Source organism: Pseudorca crassidens, chromosome 6, assembly GCF_039906515.1.
Source record: "Pseudorca crassidens isolate mPseCra1 chromosome 6, mPseCra1.hap1, whole genome shotgun sequence".
Classification (NCBI taxonomy): Eukaryota; Metazoa; Chordata; class Mammalia; order Artiodactyla; family Delphinidae; genus Pseudorca; species Pseudorca crassidens.
This window is the reverse complement of record NC_090301.1, coordinates 46,940,599-46,953,615: the sequence shown is the minus strand read 5'-3', so window position 1 is coordinate 46,953,615 and position 13,017 is coordinate 46,940,599. Positions and strand designations below refer to the sequence as shown.

The following is a 13,017-nucleotide window of genomic DNA, read 5'->3' as shown; positions in this document are numbered from 1 at the left end:
TTGGCATCAGCATGTATGTATAATTACTTTTTTTCTTTTTAATTGATGTTGTATAAGAATTTAAGTTCTCAGTGATGATTGCAATCATACATTCCTTGAATTAACTTGAGTAATGTGACCCCAGGACTCACTATAACATGATATAAAGATGGCTTTGGAGTCATGCATGGGGGGGACACTTGAAGGCTGACACAGCTTCTTTTTTTTTTCTTTTAGCATCTTTATTGAAGTATAATTGCTTTACAATATTGTGTTAGTTTCTGCTGTATTGACACAGCTTCTTAATGACTGTGAGATTTGAGGCAGTTTGCATAGCTGCCTGAATGTCTGAAATCTCACTTCTTCATCAGTAAAATGGACTTGATATTATATATTTTACAAAGGTATATTGAGATGTTTTTTGATAATATACACACAAGGCTTGGCAACAGGAACATGTATTTATTCCTAGCCCTTTTTCATATTTTGATTTTAAATTGTTAGCAACATGATTTATTTTAGTGTGAATTTATATGATGGGGAGGTAGTTAAATAATTTGAGGAAAGCTTGGAGTTACAGCCAAAGGCTTAGTTGACCTTTTAGTACCAGATGCTCCTGAATTTTTCTATTAAAAGTAATGATAGTAATGACTGCTCACAAATAATTTAACCTCCCACAAAGGCTTTTTATTATTAAAAATGCCGAGAAAGTAGAGGTGTGGATGAACATCAGTTATCTATATTTTTCCTTGTAATCTGTTCTCCATATTTACATTTGAATATATACAAAGTTGTTTTGGAAATTAACCATTTTTCAGATATACTAATGGAACCTCATTTTAAGGTATGACTCTACAGGAGTCATTTTTTCCCCCAGTTCTTCCCATTTCCATGCTCTAAAGTGGGACTAGAGTAGCTTTTAAGGGTATAATCAGGCAATTGTAGTGCAATAAGAGCACAAGCTTTGAGGAGAGACTGCGGCAAGTTTGTGTCTGGTTTCCTCCATGGCCAACTTACAAACCGTGCTAACCTGCAGTTACCAATATATGAAATGAAGACAGTCGTATCTATCTAACGGGGATATTTTGAAGAGAAAATGGAATGATGCACTTAAAAATTAACACAATGCCTGGTTCATTAACCGCCAACACATTTTAGTTCTTATTAGAGTTAATTATTATCATGTATGAGGAAAAATATGAAAAATATGTTTGTGTCTAAATATGTAAAGAATTGTGTTTGGATAACATTTAACCTCATTTTTTGATTCTTAAAAGGTTAAGGACTATTTTATAACTTGCTGAATGATACCTTTCCTAGGACTGGGCAGTTACAGTGGTTCTATTTGTATTTAAAATATCTTTGTATGGTCAAAAGCAATTTAAAGTCTAGCTTATCTTAACAAAAAATAGATACGGTGTGACAACAGTTTTGTAGCAATATTGCAACTCAATCATTGTTGACTAGGATTTTTTACCTGACGTGATGTTCTTGCTAAAAATTCTTTTTAAAAAATGGGTTTGTTTACACAAATGCATAACAGTATAATTAATCCTTATGAGATGTTTCTTATTGAAGTACTCATGTTTATGAAGTGGTCCCCAGTTGTGAAGTAATAATTTTTGTTATAAATAACGATACTAACATTAGATGTGACAACCAAACACTGTACTGAGCACATTATTTGCATTATTTTATTTTACTAGCTCAAAATAGTTGCTATCTCCTGATTTTACAGATGAGCAAATGGACCGAGAGGTGAGTAACTCACCCAAAGTCACATGTCTAGGGAATGGCAGAGATGGACCTTGACTGGCTGCAGAGCCCATTATGGTAGAAGATAAGGCATCTTTAGCAAAGGTGTTATGATACAGGCTTTGCAAAGGCATTTCCATGATGGTAAAAGTTCTTTTGTAGCCAAACATTATCATTGGTAAATGCATGGACACATTGTCAAGATCTATAAGGCTGGAGGTTTAAGTAGAAAAAGCTTTAATTCTTATTTTCTTGACTTTATTATTTTCACATGTTGTATCTATATATTTAATGGATAATGTTTTTTTATATTTTAGAAAAAGGGTTTTTTTTTTAACTTAAGTATAGTTGATCTACAATCTTAGTTTCAGGTATACAGCATAGTGATTCAGTATTTTTGCAGATTATGTTCCATTATAGGTTATTACAAAGTAACGGCTATAATTCCTTATGCTATACAATACCTTCTTGTTGCTTATCTATTTTATAGATAGTAGTTTGTATCTGTTAATCCTATACCCCTAATTTGTCCCTCCCCCTTCCCTCTCCCTTTTGATTACCTTAAGTTTATTTTCTATGTCTGTGAATGTGTTTGTTTTGCATATACATTAGTGTTATTTTTTAGATTCCACATATAAGTGACATCATAGTATTTATCTTTCTGACTTATTTCACTAAGCATAATATTCTCTAGGTGCATCTGAGATTCTGTTTTGATATTTTGTAATTTGGAACTAAAACACATCCCCTGCTTTCCAGACAACAGAACAAAATAAAGGAGCTAGCCATGCACTAAGGGGTTTGGTGAGATGGCATTTTATTCTAAGACCTTTGACTGTATTTTAAATTAGTATTAAATCTATATAACTTGATAATATTAGAAATTAGTAACATAAAGTAAAAATTATTTTCCTAAAGCCAGAAACTCTTTCCATTATTCACTGTTCTCCCTTCTTCTTCTAAATGGCAGAGAAAATAGAGTGATAATCCTGCGCCGTGTTAATAATAAATTCAAATTTATTCAGTTTTAGGGAGAATAATGAATTTGTTGGAATGTTTAACACCTCTTTCTATCCATCCATGTGTATGTATTTCCTAAATTTTTCAACAGTTTTGTACTGTTGGTTCAGGTGCCTTAAATGACATTTTAAAGTATAGTGACATATGCTTTCTAGGATATAACGTGCTGCGATTTTCTTTTTCTCTTCCAGTGTCTGTATTTATGCTGAAGGTCCAGGTGAATGACATCATCAGTCGTCAGTACCTGAGTCAAGCAGTTGTAGAAGTGTTTGTAAACTACACGAAGACAAATTCCACAGTAACTAGAAACAATGGAGCAGTGTTGATAAGAGTACCCTACAAGTTAGGACTCAGCCTAACCATTATTGCTTACAAAGATGGCTATGTGTTGACACCTCTGCCTTGGAAGACTGGAAGAATGCCAAGTAAGCAGTTAAACAATGTTTTGCTTTCACTAAATGTAAATGATTTTTTTCTCTTGTTCTGATAAACCGAAAATGAGACTATGTGAAGCCAATATAAGGAGGTAGAAAGGCGTGCCAGTTTGAAGAAAACATGAAGGTCTTTTTCCTTCTACAGAAGCTTGAAGGAATCCCGAGCTACAGCTCTGCTCTGGCACAAAGCTTGTCTGCAGGTGGCGGAGAGGGGTGTGGCATGCCCAAAGAATTAGTTAGAAGCAGGATAGTAAAGTAAAGTAAATTATCTGGCCCAAAGTAAAGTAAAGGGCCAGATAATTAAAGGACAGTCTCAAAAGATAAGATGAACAGTTTAGATTTACGTGACGAATAATTTAGAAACTGAATTTACAGTGTATAAAGAACAGGGCAACAGCAGGGCTAAAATGGATTCAGGGAGCCTGGCTATGAAGCTGTGGTTGTGCTGCTGGACAGTAGCCTGATGTAAGAAAGGAAATGGAAAGGAGAGGTGAGAGTACAAGAGGCATACTGGAGAAAGAATTATTAATTATTGTGGCAATCATTTCACAATATAAAAACATATCAAATCATCACATTGTACACCTTAAACTTACATGATGTTAGCTGTCAATTATATCTCAATAAAGCTGGAAAAAAATTGGTAGGAGTGATTATAACTAATTGAATACTGGGAAAATTGGCCATACAAGGTACCAGAACACAAGTCTGATTGACTGGAAGGATGATACATTAGGTAGTCAATCTTTCTAAAAATTTTATTTTTTATTGTGGTGGTTCTTGTTGTTAGGTTTTAGATATTTTATTTAGTTTCATAATGGAAACATTTGAATTCCTGAACTATTTAACTTTAGAATGAGAAAGAAAATGAAAAATGAATTAGATAATTTAATAAGACTCATGTGAATAAAATTGTAATAAAATGACTGGAAAATCCAGATAAGGATGTATTTGAGGTGACTTCATGGTATCAAATGCTTTAAATTTTTTTAAAGACAGAAATTAAGTACAACTATTCATTCAACAAAAGTGAGAAAAATAATGAAAGAAGAAACCAACTAAAATGGGAAAAAGGAAATAAAAAGATTGAAGTAGATTGGCATATATTAGAAAAATATAAAGAAATAATTGACAAAGTGTTAGTTCTTTGAAGTAAATTATACATACATCTAGCTAATTTAAACAAAAATGAGGGAAATAAAAGATAAAAATATATAAAAGCTTTAAAAATCATAAAAATTATCAAAAAATTTGGCAATAATCTTAAAAATCCAATAAAACAAACAATTTTGTGATAATATAAATGGTATATTGATTTTAGATGAGGTAGATTAATAACCATGGGTAAAATGTTCTGGGTAAAAATAACTTCAAAGGCTATAAGGAAAAGTGCCCCAGATCATTTTACTGAATCAGTACAGCCTTGATTCTGAGACCTAACAAAGGTAATACAAAATTAAATGCCCTCATGTGTGCATACTGTCTCTCATATACACACACCTCTCTATTGACCAGTCATACTTATAACTCTAAATGTAAAATTCCTAAACAATACAGAAAAGAATTTCACCATTATTTAAATATAGGATACTGTCAAGACCAAGTAGGATTTTTCTTCTTTGCAGAACTATAAGGATGTCAAACTTCATTAATTTTATGTATCATATTAGTAGAACAAATTAGAACTAATATGTGATAATATCAACAATTGCCTGAAATGTTGCCTGAAATGCATTTTATAAGTTCACCATTCATGCCTAACCAAGAACACACTCTTTAAAAACTAGGACCACAAAGATATCCTTAGGTATCTCAAAATCATACTTAACTGTAAAATATTAGAGGTGATCCTACTAAAATAAGAAACTAAACACAGATGTCTATATTATTTTACATTGTAGTAGAAGTTATTATCAGAGCAAAAAGATATTAACAGATTAAAAAAAGGGAATAGCTATTAGGAAGGAAGAATCAAAACCATTTTTTCTGGTTATGATCATATCCCTGGAAAACTACAAATAAATATTGCTACAAATCAATACATGTTCTTATATACCAGAAGTAATAACCAATTAGGAAAAATAATGAAAAGAAATCCCTCTCAGAACAACAAGAACAAACAAAATATGCAGGGAAACCTACAAAAAAAAGTGAAGTAACTGTGGGGAGGGAAAATAAAACTACCAAATGTTACTGATAGACCTAAAAAAAAAAAACCAAATCAACTAAAGCACCAGAAACTGGAAAAATATTTTTTCTTAGCTTGAACATTGTAAAGATTTGAATTCTTCCCAGATTAATTTATAGATTTAATGCATTAACAAAACACTTGGCAAAATAACCCTTAAAGAACAGATGTGTCAAAATACCTGAAATCTTGTTTTAAAAGACGATTTACTAGAGGCAATTTGCCATTCCAGATAACTAAAATATATAGCTACAGAATTAAGTGATATTGTACTATGATTGGTAATGTGGTACAAATCAGATACTAGTAGGCATAAAAAATATAATCTATGATAGGAATCATAAATCATTGAGGAAAAAGCTGAATATTCAAAAAGTAATATTGGGATACTTTGGTTAACTATTTGGAGTAAATTAATTTGAATCCATATTCCAAAATATATTGCTCAGAAAGTTAAAATATGGAAAATTAAATTATATTAAATTTAATAAACTATCTTATTTTTTTAGGATGGTCTTTTTAAACTGAAAAGCAATGAAAGATGTCATAAAAGGTAGATTTCCCCATAATTTTAAAAAGTAGTAAAAAAATATATGAAATAATAAGGAATGATATCCTTAATGTGTTAAGAATTCATACACATCAGTAAAAAACCAAGGCCCTGCCTAAATAAGGTGAATGGATAAAATCATGACTTAGTTTTCAAAACAGGAAATACAAATGATTAGTAAATACGATAAAATATTTTACCTTCCTAATAATCCAAGTACGCCTCCAAAATACACATTTCTTAGATTTTTTTCACTTTAGAAACATTTTTAAAAAGTGAACATACTCAATATTGACAAGCTGGGCAAGACGGCCATCCTCAAACACTGCTGGTGGGAGAAGTCGGCAGTGTTATCTGGATAACAACTTTGAAATGTGTGTGTCAGTGTCTTCGAAATCTTCATCATCATTGACTGCTGGGAATATATCCTAAAAACAAACATACAAATAAAGTGGACAGATATCTGTGCACAAGGATGTTGAGTCAAATATTATTTTGTAATAGTGAAAATGGAAACAATCTAAATATACAGTATTGTACAGTGTGGTGGTTAAGTGAATCTTGATACTTTAAGAAATATGTGACCTTGAAAATGTTATGAAAGTTTCTATTGAGGAACAGAAATGCTTACAATATTATTTTAAGTGAAAAAGCAGGGTGAAAATATTCTGTATACAATATCATACTCCCTCTTTTTAAAAACAAAATCACAGGAAAAATCCAGGAAGAGCTACACTGAAATACTAATAGTGGTTGTCTCTGTGGTGGTATTGTGATGACCATCATTTTCTTCTTTCCTTTTCTGTATTTCTCAACTTTTCCAGAGTGGATATATATCCCGTTTATAATCAGAAACATTTTTTAAAGTCAAAGGAAATCTGAATCCAAGTTTAAGTGACTTTCTGAAAGATTCTCCTCAGGTTTAATAGAAAAGCCCTTTTTAACCTACCTGGGACTAAGAAAGTATCCAAATATGGGATACAATCATCTCGGGTCCAAGCTACTACCCTAACCACCTCCTCTCCAATCTAATACGTCTAACAATCCATCTAAATGTTAGTGTATTCTCAATTAAAATTACTTTCATTTGGTAGTCCTCTATTCCTACTTAAGAAAAAAGTATATTATTTTACATCCACCCATACATCATTGTATACTTTTAATATTTTATCCTGTCTTTTCCGTATTTCCTTTACAGCTCTTTGAAATATCTCCAAATTTTAAAAGTATTCTCATGCAAGTGTGTTTTATCCTTTCTTAAGTGACTTAGGGGTATTGTCTCATTTCTGTTGATATTTACTTGCATTGCATGGAGGAGAGAGATCAGTGAGAACTTGAACTCTAGGTGATGCCTCAGAACTTATTTTTCTTTCGCAGGATTGGTCAGCTTGTTTGACTTGGTCTTGCTTATAAAACGATGGTCTTTTGTCCCTGCCTCTTGTTCCTGATCTTGAAAGAATTTAGTTATCTTTCAGGGGATCTGCACTTACTCATCCCACCAGGCATTTCAGGTGCCTACTCCTGTAGGCGGGTCCAGCCCCATCCTCCCTACTACTAAAAGTTGCCTCTGGATCATTTTATGTGTTAAACTGTTTCTTCCTTTGGCAAAGCACAGTCTGTTTGGCGAACCACACTGTGAAGAAGAGCACTGCACCTTTGTATGGGAAGTTAAAAAAGAAGAGTGGATATACTCCCCATCTGAGAGAACCTTGAATCGTGGGGCCAGGAAAAAACGGCTTAAAAATTATTCAGTATAAGAAGGAAATAAGTAACGATTATATAGAGAAAATAGCAGAGGGTTGTTTAAGCACTTAACTTGACCAAATATATCTGGGGTTAGTTAGAGAACATTATTAGTCACCTTGGTACAAACTACTTACAAAATTTTAAAAAATTAGTAAAATAGTGTTGCCAAATCGTCTCACTTTATTATGTTCCTTTTTTTCCTCCATCATATTATACATGCATTCTTCCTTTGTTTTGAATTGCTTTTCCCATCACAGAACTTCTTTTTCCCCACAATTTTAGGACCTGTCAGAGCAGAACTATATTTGTCCCAGTTTTCCCCCCCATGTCTAATAAAATATCCTAATTATGCTATATTTCACAGTATATTCATCAGTTACACTTTCACTGTTCCCGCAAAGCCAAGCAAATATATGGCTATTTGAAGACACTGTTTTAATTACTGGAAAATTAGCTGGTAAGTACACCACTTCTTACTTAGCTAGTAAGTAAAGAGACTATATTGTGACTATATTGTATAACTGTACTTCTTCACCAGTGGATCAGTGTTGATTATAAGGTGGGAAAAATCTAAGTTGATCAGGGATGATTAGTACTGACTATAAGTTGATCTGAACTGATTCTTATTTCACTATCAAACTATGGCATTTGTGTGTGTGTGTGTGTGTGTGTAGTGGGAATCATTCTCTCTTTTACCATTTTAGCCACCCCCAGTAGAACATCTGACTTGCAGAAGTACTGGAAAGAGTCCCTGAACTGCTTTCCAAATCACATCTCTCACTGAGCTTTAGTGGTTGGTGAAATTGGGAAAAGGACTCAGATCTCTGGGGCTTTCTAGTTTGCAGGTCACCTTCATTCCTGCCTCTGACATTAATCTTGCTGCCTGTGTGGGAAGGGTCTGAGGCTGGGGAGTTAAGTATCTGCTTGGCAGACATGATTTGCCCCACTCACATATCCCAAGGGCAGGAATACGGGAAGCGTGATTTGGGGTCTGATTCAAGCTGTGTCCTCCAGCTCTGCTTTACCAACCACGAAGATGACAGTTTTATCCTTACCTCACCTCCTTACCCCCTTAACTAGTCCCAGCATTTTGTGACTCTTAACTGCATATTATGTAAAACCTCTATAAATGACAATAATTGGCTTTTTTGTTTCTTTTGGGAAATTAATGTTGAGAACTAAAGCATAATAAGAATGACTGGTAAAGGCAGAAAACCTCAAAGTCCAATACAAGAGTCATGGTAAAAAGAACTGTTTTTGAAGTTCTCTTCATCTTCAGAAGCTTATCTTATTTAGTCCTAATGTATTAAAAAAGAAAGCCTAACACTATCATTTGGAAAAAATTAACTAGGGCTTGATTAATCTTAGAGTAATTTACTGAGCAAGGCAGTAGAATCTCTTACTCTTGCACTGAGTTTGCCGGTGCATGGCAGAATGGGTGGATGTAGCGTTGAGTATGAAAGGTGGAAAGTAAATAGGAAGTACATGTTTGCAGAGAGAGGCCACATTGTACACTGCTGGGACCTTAGTGAAATCAGGTTCTCCACAGTCCTGCTTCATTTGTTTGTTTTGGTTTTATCTTGACACATCCTACTCCTTCCTGGATTCTTCAAACCCCATCACAAATTGTAATTTCTGCTGGGTTATATGAAAAGGGTCAGCGTGAGCATGTTCATGTACCACTCCTTTGCCACTGTACGAAGCTGTGGTGAGCTCTCGTCTGTCTGGGTGGCACTGCACATGCCACGTGCCCATCTCTGTGAGAACACTGTGAGCCCTCTGGAATTCCTTTTACTGCCTCATTTCCCTAAGAGTTGACCTATTGGTGAGGCCAACCAAGAAGGGATGGATGTTTCTGATGATGTTAAATCTTTCCTTAGGAAAGTACACATCCTCACTTCTTAACTTCCAGAAAACGTTAATATTTTTCCTTCTAAGATTTTATCAGGAAGTTGTTCATTTTGTGTAGTGAAAAGTATGTTAGGCCTGTGTGTAAATATATTTGTAGTAAAAGGAGCAGCAAAAATTGGGAACTTCAGGAATGTGTAAAACCTTAGAGAAGTTCAGTTAGACATTTCCTTTAGTGTACATGTTTTCAGTTGTAAAGAAGTTTGGATTTTCATCATAATTAAGCCACACATTTTAAAAAAGTAAGTTGTAGATAGTACCTGTAAGGGATCAAAAGGTATTACATTGTTCCCTCAAAGCAATTTAACAAGGATAATATAGATGTGTTGTTTTTTTCTTTATATCCCTTAACTGTTTATTTTCCAGGTACCATTTTTCTAGCTTCATACATAAATGATAAATAAAACAATGTAAGATAATTCTCAGTCAGTGTATAGTTTATTTTTTATTGTCATGTAACTCTTTAAAAATGGATACTTTTTTCATCCTAAGAACTTAACTGATGGTTTCTGATAATTTTTAGTTTTAATGATATGAGTTGACCCTTGAATTGTTAAAGATCTGCTGAATACAGAAAAAAATCAATATTGTCCCTGGGTTCTCGATAAATTAGAGGATAGTCAATTCAAAGTTATTTACATGAGATAATATTTATAAATTGAATGCCTGGCATTTGAAAAACTTTTAATGCATGTTTAATTGCCTGATGCAGAAACCTACCCACTTAAGTATATGGCTTATCATCAAAGATACTTTCTGTTGCAAGTTGCTGAAAACCCAACCCGCAACTAGTTTAAGCCCAAAGGAAGCACTTATTTATTGCTCAAATGATTGATAAGTGTAGGAATGGGACCCACCTTTAGACATGGCTTGATCAGGGCTTCAGCTGAAATAATTGAGAACTAGTTTTACTCTTTCTGTTTCTCAGCTCTCCGGTCCTTAAATATTGTCTCATTTTCAAAGGAGCTCTCATTTTTGGTCACAAGATGGCTTTTGCAACTCCCAGACATATATCTGCTCACATAAAATCTAGTGGGGAATAGAAGGTCTTTTCCCCTAGAAGTCCAAGCAAAACTCACATTTTATCTCATTAACTGTGGTTGTCACAAGTCCCATAGTTCAACAAATCACTGTGACCAACAGGATAATGAGATGCTTTTGATTGGTTTCAGCCCATTCTGGCATGCACCATTACCTCTACTCTTGTTACAGAAATGAAACCCCAAGTGAACCACATGGGTCAATGTGTGGTTCCCTAGAAGTGAAACTCAAAGGGTGAAGAAATTCTGGGCAAGTGAATCAAGCACTCTCTAGGCTAAAGGTGCCTTGTATGATCTAAAGAAAGGGGCATTTCTTATTTATTCAGATCTGAATATAAAATAATAATTAGGAGATGTCAGTAATGTTTTAGAAATAACTGGTTCACTTAGAGTAAAATGTCCTTACCAATAGTGCTGTGCTTAATATGCATTTGTTTTGTCTATTTGCTAATGAGGTTTCCTTTTTCCAGATGCCAAATCTCAACCAAGTGTTCAGTTTTCAAAAGCCTTAATTAGACTACCCAACAGCCATCACATTAGCAACGTTACAGGCTACCTTACAGTCCTACAACAGTTTTTGAAAGTGGATAATTTTCTGTATACGACTGGAATTACTCTCAATAAGTCAGGTATTTTCTAATTTTTTATAATCTAATCTATTTATAAAAACAGCACATAAATCTCTCATCAAGTACTATTTATTTAGATGTCTGAAATTCATTTAAGCTTTGGAGGAGACATGTCACTTTTGAAACATAAATATAGTTATTAAAGTGTTTATAGGCAGTCCCTTTGATCCAATGAAAGATTATACCAGTCTTCTGCATACATTATTTCAAATTAATAGAGAGTTTAATTTACAGGATATTTTTATCCAAAGGAGGTAATCAAGGTATAGAAAATAGTAATGATTATTGTATAATTTTGCAAATTAAAAAATATTGAAAGTAGAAATTTGATTAAGAAGTTTACATATATATTATAATTTGACCTATTCATTCTTATCAAATTGATCAGCAGTGTCAATAATCGTTAGATATAAAAAAGTTTATAGATTAGAGTAAGCAACTGGAAATTTTTCTTTTCAAATATATTTGATATACTCTGAGTAAAACGGTAATATTGAAAAGTACTTTTTACATTCAGCAGCACTAGTACACTTACATAAGGCTGTCATGACCTACATTACGAAGATGATGGAATCTTACACTTTATTTAACAATTAACTTATGAATGACACCTGTAAAAACTGTATCTTCCCTCTGTACATCCACACTTGTTCTACCATTTCTACCAGTTGTTGCAATTAACAAACTCCACTGTTTTTATTTTTTTATTATTATTTTTTCACTTTGAGTTACCGTGTATTTTGCTAAAACTTTAAAAACTTTACAAGGTTATTTTTTTAACATCTTTATTGGAGTATAATTGCTTCACAATGGTTTGCTAGTTTCTGCTGCACAACAAAGTGAATCAGCTATACATATACATATATCCCCATATCCCCTCCCTCTTGCTTCTCCCTCCCACCCTCCCTATCCCACCCCTCTAAGTGGACACAAAGCACTGAGCTGATCTCCCTGTGCTATGCGGCTGCTTCCCACTAGCTATCTCTTTTACCTTTGGTAGTGTATATATGTCCATGCCACTCTCTCACTTGGCCCTTCCCCCTCCCCATGTCCTCAGTCCATTCTCTACGTCTGTGTCTTTATTCCTGTCCTGCCCCTAGGTTCTTCAGAACCTTTTTTTTTTTTTTTAAATTCCATATATATGTGTTAGCATACAATATTTGTTTTACTCTTTCTGACTTACTTCACTCTGTATGACAGTCTCTAGGTCCATCCACCTCACTACAAATAACTCAATTTCATTTCTTTCTATGGCTGAGTAATATTCCATTGTATATATGCACCACATCTTCTTTATCCATTCAGCTATCAATGGACACTTAGGTTGCTTCCATGTCCTGGCTATTGTAAATAGTGCTGCAGTGAACATTGTGCTACATGACTCTTTTTGAATTATGGCTTTCTCAGGGTATATGCCCAGTAGTGGGATTGCTGGGTCGTATGGTAGTTCTATTTTTAGTTTTTTAAGGAACCTCCATACTGTTCTCCACAGTGGCTGTATCAATTTACATTCCCACCAACAGTGCAAGAGGGTTACTTTTTCTCCACACCCTCTCCAGCATATATCATTTGTAGATTTTTTGATGATGGGCATTCTGACCGGTGTGAGCTGAAACTTCATTGTAGTTTTGATTTGCATTTCTCTCATGATTAGTGATGTTGAGCATCCTTTCATGTGTTTGTTGGCAGTCTGTATATCTTCTTTGGAGAAATGTCTATTTAGGTCTTCAGCCCATTTTTGGATTGGGTTGTTTGTTTTTTTGTTATT

General features: G+C 33.8%; 1 protein-coding gene across 1 annotated transcript in view; it reads left to right on the top strand.

Annotated features, from left to right (window-relative positions):
- FAM171B (family with sequence similarity 171 member B) overlaps positions 1 to 13,017 on the top strand; it is a 65,745-nt gene that overhangs the window by 32,379 nt on the left and 20,349 nt on the right. Inside the window, exons 2-4 of the mRNA XM_067741267.1 lie at positions 2,946 to 3,179; positions 8,037 to 8,129; positions 11,091 to 11,249. Coding sequence (XP_067597368.1) covers positions 2,946 to 3,179; positions 8,037 to 8,129; positions 11,091 to 11,249 — 486 coding nt within the window. The remainder of the gene's footprint in view (positions 1 to 2,945; positions 3,180 to 8,036; positions 8,130 to 11,090; positions 11,250 to 13,017) is intronic.